Source organism: Colias philodice, chromosome 19, assembly GCF_061535455.1.
Source record: "Colias philodice isolate Cphi_HAF_F1 chromosome 19, ilColPhil1 Martin Lab GWU primary, whole genome shotgun sequence".
Classification (NCBI taxonomy): Eukaryota; Metazoa; Arthropoda; class Insecta; order Lepidoptera; family Pieridae; genus Colias; species Colias philodice.
Window position 1 is genome coordinate 9,596,787 of NC_143104.1, and position 14,565 is coordinate 9,611,351.

Here is a 14,565-nt window from a genome sequence, read left to right on the forward strand (position 1 = left end):
GGTAAGCGAACTAAACTTTGCTAGTTTAGTTCTTGCTATATCGCTGTCCGTGGCTGCCTCGCGTGTTTACGGATGAATAAAGTAATGTCCTGTCTTCGCATCCACAGCTAACTGTCCTATACTGTCATAATCTTAACACAGATTCATTGGACATAGCTCCCCACGAGCTCTGTTCTTCATTTTTGCACTCGCACAACTGTGGACAACACGAGAGCAATGCCTGCATTGGTAGCAGTTACAATCAAGGGCTAGCAAGGTAGGCTAGCCATATTACGGATGTTGGAACAACCGACTATATTTAGGGCAATTTTCTTTGTCCAGTGTAACGTTTAGACTGTCGTAGCATTCCTACGGAACAAAGATGGGATCAGATCTGCATCCTTAATGAAGTTAATCGAAAGGAGATACTTTCAGACGACGATAGTATTCAAAATCCACCATATTCCTGAGCATAATAATGCATAGTTAAGCTTCTAATCTCTCTTGCCGTTATCCTGCAGCAGAATTCCTTGGCGATAATTTGTTCTCGTAATGCTGGGGCCACACTAACGTCTAACGTCTAATGCCCTTTATCGCGATAATTATTCCGATAATTTTTAAGGCGTTAAGTGGGTGGCTACACTTGAACGGTCAACGTGAATGCCGATTGTTGGCGATAAAAACGGCGTTAATTTTACTAAAATTCTAGCAAGATGGACGTAGTGTGACCGCTTCATTGCGTTAATTCTCGCGATAAAGCTATCGCCTCGCCAAACGGCAATGTTAATGCCGTTGTTAAATAATACTGGCTACACCTAAAGTTAACGTCCATTATCGCGTTAATTAATGGCATTTCCCGTTAATGTGGCCCCAGCATTAGAACGAGCGAGGTTGTTACGATAATATGAGAAATCCTGTCAGTTAGAGACCTGAATGACGCGATAGAGTACCGCTATTTCAGTAGTAGTAGCACCTAGAAGGGTGAAGGTATTCTGGAAAGCGGAACTGAAGGCCCGGTCAGCAGCACCAGCCACCTAATAGACAGTGTTCAGTGCTGCACCACTATAATCTGCAAAATGACTCTGACGGTATGAAAATGTGGAGTACATTTTCAAAATATCAAATGATATAGTTGGAATAAAAATCCTATTTGCCTCCGTCTACCCAAAAGACGTACGGAATAGCTAGTAGTAGTTGGTTGAATTATAATAAGTATAGTTAAAATCCTTTATTACTGACTGGATAAATTTGGCTCTTTTCCTATCTGACGTTCATATAGCTGTTGACTGCCTAGTGTTATGCACAAACACTATTATAAATAAGTCACGTTATGTAGTCCCGAGACTTTCGGTATATAAGTTCTGATGTAAATCATAGTTATATCTTAAAACTGAATTGATTAAAAGTAACGTACCTACTTAGCTGTAGTAATTGCAGTTTTGGGACACAGATAAGCTCTTTATCATTTTAGTCTCTTGAGTTCAGTATATTTGTTTCCAGTACAGAGTTTATGACCTATCAGTTTTAAATAAATAATTCATGCATTGTACTGAAAGTACCAGCCATGTTTAGATTATGATTGCGACGTTGGCTCTAAACATTAAAAGATACCGCACGGTTTAGTTGGATGTTAAAAATCTGTATTATAATTTAAACCATTTACCTGTTTTGTTATTTTATTGCCTTATTCAAGGGGTGACCTTTTAAATTTACTTCTGACCCCAAAAGTAGGACCAAGGTCTCTTCTTGTCCGCTTGTAGCAGGTTGGGTTAAAACTGTGTGAGTTGAGACATTTGGTAATTCTATGTTAAGATGATTCAATGATGCTTCTGCAGAGTTCTAATTGAATAAATAAAGGTTTGAGTTTGAGGTATTTTTGCCTCGTCGGGATCAGCTGTTGCTTCATTTTGTAAGTAACATCTAAATGCGTAATTGAAAGTCGTTACTGGCGCTTTCGCAGATTTACGCTAAAGATAGTGGAAATTGTAGTAACTTTAACTTTTCAAGCCCAAAAAGGTTAACTAAGGTACGCTTGAACCAATCTCATAAGTTCTAATACTTTTAATCATTATGATTAACTTTTTGGTTCTTATTTGATTAACTTTTCATCTGGGATTGTTAATATATTATATAATATAAAAATTTGTGTGATTTATTAGTAGGTATACTATCTGCACACCTTACTCTTTCAAATAAAGAAATAAGTAATTACTTATGTATTCAAATTCACATTGGCGTCACATTGTACACCAGGTGGGTAACAAACAGGTCTCAATGAAGTAAGCTTCAAATTACGGTCAAGTGTTTAATAGCTGTGTTTTACCTGAAAATAAAACACATATTAAATACTTACCTATATTTGAAGCTTACACTTAACGTCCACCTGTTGTGGATTTCGACTCAATGAAAAAACATCCAGCGCCCGCACATTATCGTGCGCCCCGTCACCTGGTGGAGAGGTGTGCGAGAGAGATAGCATATATACAACGGAAAGAGAGGGCAAAATAGGCGGAAAAAGCTAGGTGCCTTCTCAATGAAGTAAGCTTCAAATATAGGTAAGTATTTAATATGTGTTTTATTTTCAGGTAAAACACAGCTATTAACACTAAATTGTTATCCAATTTACTATAGGAGCAGTTTCGTATCAGATTAAAAACAAAACAGGGACGCATTGTTTCAATATTGAATATTTCAATACAGTTTTACAGGAGCAGTTTAGCGCCCAATTTGGTAACTGATAAAAAAATAAATACAATTTTATAGGAGCAGTTGTGTCACAGATTATTAAAGAAAGATTTAGTCTCATGAAAAAAATATACGTTTGCGTAGTGTCCAGTAATAGTAACGTATATATTTGTCGGTGCAGCGAACTACAGCTCGGCGCCGGCGGGCGCGTCTGCGGGCGGCAGCTGGACCAACTGGAACATGCCACAGAACTCCAACTCCACCGGCTCCGGTTAGTAGCCGACTAGATAGCTTGTACCCGACCCAACACTTACCGCGAACTGCTGCCTTGTAGCCGACTAGATAGCTTACCCGAACCAACACTTACCTCGGCAAACTGCTGCCTAGATAGCCGGCAGCTTGTAGCCGACCGAATAGATAGCTTAAAACTGAACCAACACTTACCTCACCGACTGCCCGTTGGCAAACTGCTGCCTAGATAGCCGGCTCCTTTCTTGCCAACCTCGCCAATGAATAGATAGCTTACACTTATAACCTCGCAAACTTATATCGGTTCCCGTTGGCAAACTCCTGCCTAGATAGCTGGCTCCTTTGTAGCTGACCGAATAGATAGCTTAGACGTATAACCTCACGGCTCCTGTTAGCAAACTGATGCCTAGATAGCCGGCACTGGATTATTGTCGATCTCATAGGTTACCAATAGTTTTAACCTTGCCAACACGCGACTCCTGTAAGCAAACTGCTGCATAAAAGCTTACCTAGTCTGTTCTTACCTTAGCGAATCAAAATCGGCTCCCGTTAAAACTGCTGCCTAGATAGATTGCCATATCAAATAGCCTAGGTCCTTGAATAGTAGATGTTACCATAGAACTATCTCACCGGTTTCTGTTTGTCAACTGCTGCCTTAGCTTAGCGACATATGTTATAGTTTATTCAACTTATATACTTGGCCATAGTGGCCATGGGCCATGTTAGCATTCAAGTAAATTCCACACGGTAGTCAACTGCTGCTTAGTTATATTACTCTTAAATAATAAATATATTAGCTGTACATCATCATTTTCATACAGTCCTCAATTTCAACAGGTTCCATAAGTCCAACTGCTGCCTAGATCGCCCTGTGAATTATGTTTGTTTTCCTAGATTGCTGTTAGGACTTAAATGTTCTTTGAATGATTTGAGAAATAGTATGAAACATTTGAATGAATTATTAGTTCCTTTCCTAAAATTAAGAAAAAATACATTATGTTATGTTATTTTTTAATTGACATACATCATATGCGAACAGCGCAGCGAATTAAGTAGAGATTTAGTTAATTTTACAGATTTGTGATTTAATTGAAAGTAAATAATATGTGGGTGTAATAATGACTGTGAGTTTGTTTGTACGGCGTAGCGGGAGATATTTAATTATTGATATGTTTTGAGATCAATTGAATTAGTTAAGAACGGATTGTTTATAATTCTTAATCAATTTAATGTATTAATAATATAATGCAAAATAATGCTTTAATTTCTTTAAAATCGAATTGTGCTAACTTCCCACTCTATTCAAAATCGGTTTTGATGCATTCCTAACAAATACAAAACATATACATTTTTTTATAATTTGCAATATAAATAATAAACTAGTTTAATAAGCTGTTTTTTTTTATAAATTTACCCTCGACTCCCCCACTTTCTGCTAAGTTTGTCAAAGAATTTTTAACTGCATAGTAATGTAAATAAATACAACACATCCACGTCATCCAGTTTTTGTTAGCATTTATAGAACTTAGCCATTTTTATAACAGTGCTGTAATATAACTTGCCTTTTTTTTTTCTATCTACCATCGTAATTTCAGTAAGCTTGTTACCTTTTGTCCAGGTTGCCTGGAAGAGATCACTTTTAAGTGATAAGGCGAATAAACTATACTTTTCTCTTTTTGTTATGTAAATATGTATAGCCATAAGTTTCCCATGTATAGTTTTATTAAAAAGTAATAAATAAAATATAAAAAAAATTGGTTGTTTGTAAAGTAGGTTTACGATCGAGATGTTTACGTGATAACGTCTTATTGGTGGCAGCGCTCGAGATGAGACGGGAGATCGGTCCGTCTCTCTCTCGTTATACTTGCGATCGCGCTCGTGAGGTTTTGGTGTGACACAAGCTTCTGAACATGTCACCCGACTAAAACGATTTTAAAAACGTTAGCACGTCAATAAATAAATAAATATAACGCTTGTCCCCCCAGCCGGGTCGTACGTGCCGCTGTCGGAGGGCGGCGAGATGTACGGGCGCGGCGGCGGCGGCGCGGGCGGCGCGGCCCCGCTCGCCGGCGCGCTCTCCTCCGCGGCGCTCTCCAAGAGCTCGTCGGCGGACTACTCCACCTACCAGCAGTACCCGCCCGCCTACCAGCAGGACCAGGTGCGCACCACACACACGCTTACATGTAGCTGCATAGTGCATACACACACGTGTATGTGCAGCTAGCTATATACACGCACGTGTATGTGTAGCTAGCTGCACACCACACGTGTACAATGTACATGTAGCTAGCTACGTACACACGCATACATGCTACAGTAGTAGCTGCGTACACATGCGCTCGTGTGCATGTAGCTAGCTGCATACACACACGCGCACTCTCGAGCTCTGACCGCGCTGAAGTTGGCTGTGGGAGTGTGCGGTGCCAACTTCAGCTCAGTCGTTGAGTGCGGATGGTACACGTACGAGGTATAAAGGGGAAACAGTATGTGCGGGGGGAGGGTTGATTGATGTATACGTAAATTTAATTGATGGTTATAATAAAACGGGATGTTTTTATACATTTGAAATGACCGTGTTGACATACTGTTTCCTATGTATACTGCGTTTTTAGAAAAATGTGTCTATAGCGCCGCTCAAGTACTTAATATATACAATCGTATGTAATGTATTTAGTAAAACCATATCGATTTTGTTATTCAATAAAGTATGTAAATTATAGTGTCGTTATACACATATTTTTCTAATTTATTACAAATACACGGGGGAAATGAATGCGGTAAATTATCGCGACGGAATTGAGCATATGCTGTTAAAAATATCCCATATTTAATATTGTATGACTGAATAGAATAAATCTAAACATTATGTTGTGACGTCTATTCCTTATCAGATCAACTATTTAATGCCACACCATTGTGCAATGAAATCCGTCGCGAAAATTGTACATGTGCATTACTAACTCATGCATATCGACACAAAAGTGGAAGGCCTTCGAATTCTATTACTCTAATTCTTAAACTTTAGTCTTATAATAATTTTTGTCATAATACAAAATAGCAAATTGGACTCGAAGGTTTTCTATAAGTTATTTTGATGGATAAAAATAACTAAACTTGCTTTGCACAGTCAATTTAATTTTACGAGTTTTAAAAATCCGTCAAAGTAACCTAATTTGAACAATGCAACTAAAACAATTGCTACTTTCATTATTTTGATATTGGCAATTTTTTTAACCATGCAGTAATACGCTGATGTTTTTTTAATAACATTTGAACTCGGTATAAACTATTTGAGTAAGATTAAAGTGGATGGCTTTATATAAAGATAATTAATAGTAAATGCCGGGTGCAAAGTGGGAATGGATATTAATATATGTAGTAATATTGTGCTTTTGTTTTCAAATTGCCAGCTGTGCCGTTAAACGCATAATCGAGTGATTCCTTATCATGCTTGAACCATAAAATCTAGTGCGTGCCTAATCGTATTTGCAATTTAATATCAATCATTATTATTCTGCTTGTTACCTTCCAATTTTCTCGTAATATAATTTCAATTGTATCAATAGCATTCAAAATAAATAAATAAATGACGCGTATAAATTGCAAATACTTTTGGACAGTTTTTTCTCAATTCTATCTCGTTGTGACTCGAAGTTAACACTATTTTTGAGTCATGACATAAAAAGTGGGTTCCGATGTTTAACCTCCATTATATAACCGATATATAGGAATATTATTATTGACATGCTTTTATTTATTCCGCCATATGCATTGTGACGAGGAGTGGTGTTTTAAACTTACTGGATATTTAAATTCTATTTTGGATTACATATTCATAATAGTTTAAATTTAAAATTATTCACATCAAATTTTTCTGCATTACATTTTTATTTATTTAAATTATTTTTCATTTCATCCTTTTTATCCAGTTCGTTTAAAATTCGCAAACAAACAATTATATTTCTAACTATTTATATGGACCTATAATATATTTATTTAATTAAGATCAATGCATATAATTATAACTGCTATGAGGCGACGTTTCTATTTCAATATGTAAAAGTACAGCCAAGTTGATACACTATTTGCTACAAACTACCCGGGGCTTGTTTCCTTTGTCCTCTCCGCTTTTCGATTTCGTTTTCACATTCATTATAATTTGACTCGATCCACCCAAAAGCATGTGTGAATTCGTTCCCGTCCCGAATGTTTACTGCGTAAAGCGCGAACGGCGCTGGGCTAATTTCAAATTGGTTGTACTTTGCGAGTTTGTTTGCGTTACACGACCGGTGAGCGAGTGATATTCAGCGAAAACATGATATATAAACACTTGAATGCAAACAAACCTCCCGAGCGGGCCGCAGCATGTGCCGCCGCGTGTGTTCCCATATCTATGCTTGTTATATTTGGAGTTACATCGGACATCGACGCCCACTTGCATGCTCTCGGCGAGAACGAATGTGCGATGTCTTTTTGATTGTCCGAGCTGCGCCGGGCTAGTTCGCAGTCGCACCGCTATCCATAGTGAAAAATCAAGAAGATTAATGTTATCAAGTTTCGCTGAAGGTCTCTCATCACCCAGTCCCAGTCCCACAGTCCCACCGTCCCACCGTCCCACACACCCGCTCCCAGATCATCTTCGGGGATTCACACGCTTTCGGTTCCATGTTCACGCTCTGCGCTACTTACATTTCTTGCTATGAGTTGGAGCGAATTGTGGCGAGTGGGACTTTATGTCTGTAATTCTTCTTTTCCAGTTGGTCGATCAGGGCCCACAAGAGTGGCTCATCCCGAAAGACAATTAAACGTTGGGTGGGTTCGGATGAGGGTATGTCGCGAAACTCGGGGATTTCTCACTATGGACGGTTCGATCGTGCGAAGGTTTCGCGGGCTCACCTTAAAGGCATCGCACCGCACTAGATTTTTAAGCTTTACCTTAGTACAGTTCGTGACACGCGTTAGCATTTTTTGTAGCCTTCGAGAGATGATTATACGCTTTGTTTCATCTCGGATAACTGTGAATTGGCATTTAAAGTACAAATTAGTAAAATTTGGATTTTTCATATTGTTACAGGTTCATTAATAGATATATAATAATTTTAACGATAAAAATAATATTAAGAAGTGTACTTTAAGTGTTCAGAGATGAAATTCGATTATTCTGTTAAATGTAACGAGAGAGCATATTTCAAAACTGTGTCGCATATATTTCATGGGGTGTTCATTATTGTAAAACGAAATAAAAATCATGAAACGGATTATACATTAATTTTGCAATTATTTTGAACAACTTGACGCCCCATGACGACACAGTCAAAAGTGCCGAAGCCTGCGCTCAAATTATTTTAGAATATATATTTTTTATACTTCTATTCATTCAATTTTGGAAATTCTATCTTTATACTTGTCCTGTTCAGGCTTCGGTTGGTAAATTCTTAGTGCGCGTCTTATACCCTTCGATTTGTCGTCGGACCTATTCATAAATCCTTAATTGTTTTGACTTTTCTTATTATTTCCTGAAATCAATTGGACCACAAATCGTTTGGTATTCGGAGATCGTTAACGCGAGTGGTCTGTTTGATTTTGAATTATAGCTTCCTAATTTACTCGATATACAACTATGAATTTAATAGACAAATCATATCATGCAGAGAAAAATAGGCCGCTTCGCATCAACGATCTCCTGTGTATCCCTCTATATACATAATTAATTTGATAAGTTGCAAATTGCCTCGTATACTACGTCTAGTATAACTTGGCAAAGCCTACGGTATAATTATACAATGTCATTGTTGTAAGAATAATTTTAAAGGCCTATCGGAATATCGATCATAGTAACAATAAGTCACGGTCTGGCCAGTTAGTTTAGAGGCGTGTTATGGCTCGACGACCTCATCGTTAAATCGCATTCGGTATCTTGTCAGCGTAATAAACGTTATAATAAAAACAAGACGGGTTGCACTCCGGGAGTGCCGGCAGAAGTGAAAACTTGATTATTAACGTAGAGCATGTTTGATATTTTGGAATGGTATCCGTCTTACGCTTTTTCGATCAGGTCATGTGTCCTGACGCGAGTTTAAGATTTTATACCCATTACAGAAAAAGTGCTCAACGCCGCTAAAGAAGTTTTCTCTTCAAAAAACTTGTCCATTTCAGAGTTTTTAAAATAGTCATCGCGATCGAATTCGATTTAACGGTTACGTTTAAAAGTCCGTTCACTCGACGTAATTAGTGCTCATTTTGAACATTTAAAACGTAAGCCCATTGAGCCCCAAGCGGCTCGATCCGTCCCAGATACAATAGATTTTCTATTGTGTCTGTGGTTCCGGGGCCTGAGTTAACTGACAATGATTGCAAAACGGGAAATTGTCGCGTGAGCGGATCGAGCCAAGCGTCCCCGGTACGCGTGTGACGGTCGGGCGCCAGTTATACTAGACGCGCGGGAGGGGTTGGGCTGACTCGTGTGTCCGCCAGGGCTCGTACGGCGGCGCGGCGCGGTTCGCAGCGGGCGGCGAGTTCCCCAGCCAGCCAGGTGTGCACCTCCCGCACCACGCGCCCAAACACTGCGAGTTTAGCAAGGAGTGGCCCGCCGCCTAGGCGCCGCGACACGCCACACGCCCACACGCCCACACGTAGCCCGCTTGCTTGATGACTCTTCATTTAGATATTAAACACTTAACGGATTTTAAACGCGATTTATTCATTCTATTATTACATCGCGAACACTTTACAGCGAGCGTGGTCACGGGGAGACTGTAATAGAATGAATAAATTGCGTTTAAAATCCGTTAGTCTTTAATTTCTAAATGTATAATACTCGCGTAAAATCAAACATAAGAAGACACTCTTCATCCTTTGCTGATTCTTCTTTGACTTAACTTAATTATCCGTTTATTATTTTAAATAGCGTCTCGTCCTTCCGACTTCCCATGTAGCATCAAAATTATCGATCAAGCGGGCTATTCTGTCCGCAAACTTGTCCCCGACCAGATCGAGTACCCGGTTTAGTTTAGGTTCGACTCGGTTGGCAACATTCACACCCGACTGCCGGTCGTCCCGATGGCTGCCTTTTTTAATTTTTGTCTTCGAATAATTACAGTACTGATTTTGAATAAACGTTGCGCATCATCGGGCGGCCGGGTCGATCACACGACACTATCAAATCTGTCTCTGAAATGTGACAGTGAACCTTGATAGTAGGATTTTTTATTAACATTCATTCATCGACGTAGGATTTGACTTATACCGACACAAAACAGAAGGCAACTCGCGTATTTAAACATTTAACGTGTTACATCGACAATTTAATCGTGGAAATATGTCAAGTTCAATGCAACATTAATGTAAAGTAAACTTTGTAATCGATTACTATAAGAACTGAACTGCATTAACACAAACCCACACGCGTACGTAAGGACCTACATTTTTATAATGTTAAATATTTATTATTAAAGAACTAATTATGATATTAGATTTAAAACACCTGCATGAATAATTGGATAGTGCTTAGTGAGGCGTATTTTTTGAATTCGCTTGTTGCAACGTTTCGCTGTGTTAAATGTTTCTCTCGTGAAGTCCCTAATGTAATTTGATGAACTTTTCCTTTCCCCGAAGTCTCGCGGCCCCTCGACTAAGTCCGAAGAACGCTGAAGTCGGCACGTACTCTCCTGTACGACACGTTTCTTTTTAACTCTTTAAAATATTTTTGGATGTGGGCTCTTAACGTTTTTAATCTTCTTATATATTATATTTTTGATTGTCAATTATTATCATTTTTCTTTCGGAGTTAAAATGATTTCTTTTAATAATATCATGTGGATCTTCGCGATCTCGTATGTAAGTTAGTGGTGATGTTACAATGTAACGTAAGTAACAAGAAGCGCCCGCGTTCGGCCGCCGGCGCGCATTTGACAGACTCGCGACGCGCGACGCATACACATAAACAACTTAACTTAAGCTAATCACTTGTATAAATATTTCGTATTCGTATATATATCGATATGTATGGTTAATATTAGAAGATTTTTGGTTATTTACCACGCACTAGAGTTAGGAAAAACGGTAGCGATGTAATGAAATTATTATTATTATTATGTGTTAATTAAACGAAACATAGTAGGATGACTGAACGTGATTCTTTTAATTAATATTTTTCCCGTTGTTTTAAATAGTAGGGGAACAATTTCTGTGTACATGATTATTCGTAATTTTAATTTCTTATACATATATTGAATTTTAGTTATCGCATTTTTAAGTTATTAATTGTGGAATTTATTAACTTTAATGAATTAAATTTACCTGCCAAATTGTTAAAACAAACGATAACGTATGTGTTAAGTGACTGACGAAGCTCAATCATTAGGATATAGATAGGGCGCCGCCCCGCCCCGTTCGCGCGGACTCTTGTACATATATATACTTACTTGTGTGTAAAGCATAATTTTAATCGAACCAATTGACACATAGTTTTAACGTTTTTAATTTGTACGATTGCCAAATATTTTTTAAAACTGTATAGATTCGGAGCGCTCCGGCTCGCGCTCGGGCGCCGCGCCCCGACTTGTGAGTTATTATTTAAATAACATTTTTAGATTAAATTTAATGTTAGTCCTTTACTGTACTATATCGCTCAATCATTTGACCGATCGACTGATTAAAATTTTAGTGATAAGCTAAGTAATGAAATCGGAGCGTAGCAGTCGAGCGCGGCGGCTGGTCGACTTTATTTGTTGTAATTATCTTAGAGTTTACGGCGTACTGTTAGACTGCCCCCTTTATACGAACGGGAGCTGTTCCTTTAATTTTAAATATCTAGAGCGCGACCGCCCTACTCGCGGCGCAAGATAAGATTTGTTATAAATGTTTTTACTAGACGAATTGTTGAATACATTGAATGCATAATTTGATCGCGTATAGTATAGGGTTATTTAAGATCGCACCATAAGTAAAGTATAATTTATATACGATGAGTAAAGTGAGGAGTAAGCAAATTTATAAGTGACGCGGTCCGGCGAAAGGTGCGGGGTGCCAAATTAACGCTAAACATACTGAGGAAAACGCCTTTACATTGTGATGTTCATAGTTAATGCACATATTGGTACATTTCTTATAGCTCTATATTAATTACACACGACTGACATAATGTAGGAAATGGAAACTCGTACCTTAAAACAATATAAAGAAATAAATAATTAATTAATAACTAAACGATTGAAATCAGTGCCTAATCGCCCACTAGGTTACGTGTAGTCTTTACTATTTATCGCTTCGTTTACTGTCGTCTGATCGTTCCTATATTTAGGTTTAATTTGTTTCAATTTCATTCCTCAGTTACGGCTCTTTATTCTAAGTCTCTTTAGTTGTGTAGGCTCGTTGGAACTGCACGTTCACGTCGCTTTTAATTGCATTTTACCCGGTCCCATTTCGCTAACCGCCACACCGTACACGGTCCACCGTACACGGTCCACCGTACACGGTCCGCCGTACACGGTCCGCCGTACACGGTCCGCCGTACACGGTCCGCCGTACACGGTCCACCGTACACGGTTCACCGTACACCGTACAAACTCGCGCGACTCGTCCGCGCGCTCATCTCTCACGATCACTTACCGTAGCTATAATGTGCAACCACCGATGAATCGATCGAAACGTTTAAAACGATGCCTTAAAAAGTTAAGTAAATATATAGATGATTTATATTATATTATTTTCAGTGATATTCGAGTTAGCACTAAGGTGTTAGGGACGGGTCGTAAGCCCGCACTCACAAACGTTCGGAACAATTAAGCAAGTTAGTTTGTAATGGATCAATGTGGCAATCATCTAATTAAACATAAAGAGTATGATTTATTTATGATAAAGTATGATATGTATTTAGAAATTTTAGATTTACTCAACATTAAACTTAGTGCAAATTATTGTGAAAAATCAATTGAAGACTATTTATATGAGTTTTTAATTATTATTATATAGGAGGAGAGCATTAAATATTGGATGAATTTATTAATTAAAAATAGTTAGCGAAATACAAATACGATAAGACTAACGAGGCTCGTCTGTCAAATGTCGCCGGGAGCGCTCGCGGCGCCTGACGCACTTGCATCATTGCATTTTAATATTACATTATTACACTGAGTAATATCTACATAAGATATATTATGTACTGTATCTTAATATAATGTTTATGGAATAATATTTTAATCATGGCTTAACTGTAGTGATGTTTTGTAGTTAACCTTTCGACTCTTGTTTGTATTACTTTATATAGTGTACGCGGTTTTTATATGTGTATGTTTATTCAGTAGTATAACATGTTTGTGTAAAAGTGTATTTTGGTATTTGATAGCTAGCGCGTCGCAACGCGAGCGCATACATCAATAAAGTTTACGATCGTAATTGACTAATTATATTATACAATCCCCTAGTTGTAACGTTAGATTAGCTGAAACTCTCTTTTTAAGTTCTTTTTACTCGTAATTGCATTTAAAGCAAATGCGTCGGCAAACAACGGCCGATTGTCACTATAGTCGGTTCTAAACTTATTTTTAAAAACCAATGCAGGTATTATTAATATAAAATCCTCGTATTTATGCTAGAGTATATAATATAATGTAATTATTGAACACATTTTAATCGTAAAATAAATTGCACGGGCTTTACAGTTAATTATAACATTAATTATTATAAAAACTTAGGGCAAGTTGTTATTTATTTCTGTTTTAATTAAAATTTTGATGTTGATTATTTTTTTAACTATATTTTTTCTTTATAGTGAATTAAAGTACATATTTCGATCTATTTAGATTACAAAATGATTAGGTGAACTATCGACTGATGTACAATATTTAAAGTAATGTTTACTTACGGCAGTGTATAAGTTTTACTCGACGCGTCCCACTACGGGGCGCCGTATTTATACTGACTTGTATTAATTTCGTATAAAGTGTAATTAATCGGAAGCGGCGGCCGCGATAGAGCCATCTACTAAGCATGTTACGATTGTAAGACTATTATCTAGATTCGTTGTATCTTGTAATGTACTATACCTTAGCCCTAACGAGTGCGTGCGCGAGCGAGCGCGGAGGCCACGCCCACGCGCTCGCTCCGCATACTTTATATAAAAAGGAAAATTATGATAGACTTACGCGTGCGTCCTTGTTATTTTTTTTACAAGTACCTAATGATAATTAGTTAATTACGGTTATTGATTAATAATTAACCGAAGCACTAAAATTTTAAGATGGAAAGCTTTGTATGAGATTTAAGTATTCGATGTAATGATTAAAAGTGCTATCACAGAACATAACACTAAGGTTTTTTCGAAGTAGAAATTATGCATTATTCATATTAGGTATTTTGGGTATATATTAGCGTTAGTTTTAACTGGTAACGTTTAAGTATGTAGTTTGTAATGTAATGGAAAAAATTAAACGGTTTTGTCGTAGTTTCCTATTATTAAGCTTCTTCTACCTTAATGGTTTAAGTAATTACTATTACTACTGGTTTATAAATTTAAAATATTAATATTACCACTGCAAATATTTGAGATATCTTATGATGAAATATATATCTACTTTAAGGACATTATAAAACGTAGATAATTAAAAGAAATCAAAAATTTCAAAATAATACTGGCATTTTTAATGGTTGCAT

At 37.5% G+C, this 14,565-nt stretch overlaps 1 protein-coding gene across 7 annotated transcripts in view; it reads left to right on the forward strand.

The window, feature by feature from the left end:
• Hrb27C (Heterogeneous nuclear ribonucleoprotein at 27C) overlaps window positions 1-14,565 on the forward strand; it is a 36,636-nt gene that overhangs the window by 19,310 nt on the left and 2,761 nt on the right. For 2 of the 7 annotated variants that reach the window (XM_089707258.1, XM_089707252.1), the window contains exons 7-9: window positions 2,846-2,935; window positions 4,899-5,071; window positions 9,388-9,445. In XM_089707258.1, coding sequence (XP_089563384.1) covers window positions 2,846-2,935; window positions 4,899-5,071; window positions 9,388-9,445 — 321 coding nt within the window. Of the gene's footprint in view, window positions 1-2,845; window positions 2,936-4,898; window positions 5,072-7,670; window positions 7,864-7,987; window positions 14,542-14,565 lie in introns of those variants that run through there. The other 5 variants (XR_016317113.1, XM_089707256.1, XM_089707255.1 and 2 more) reach the window with 5 other exon arrangements.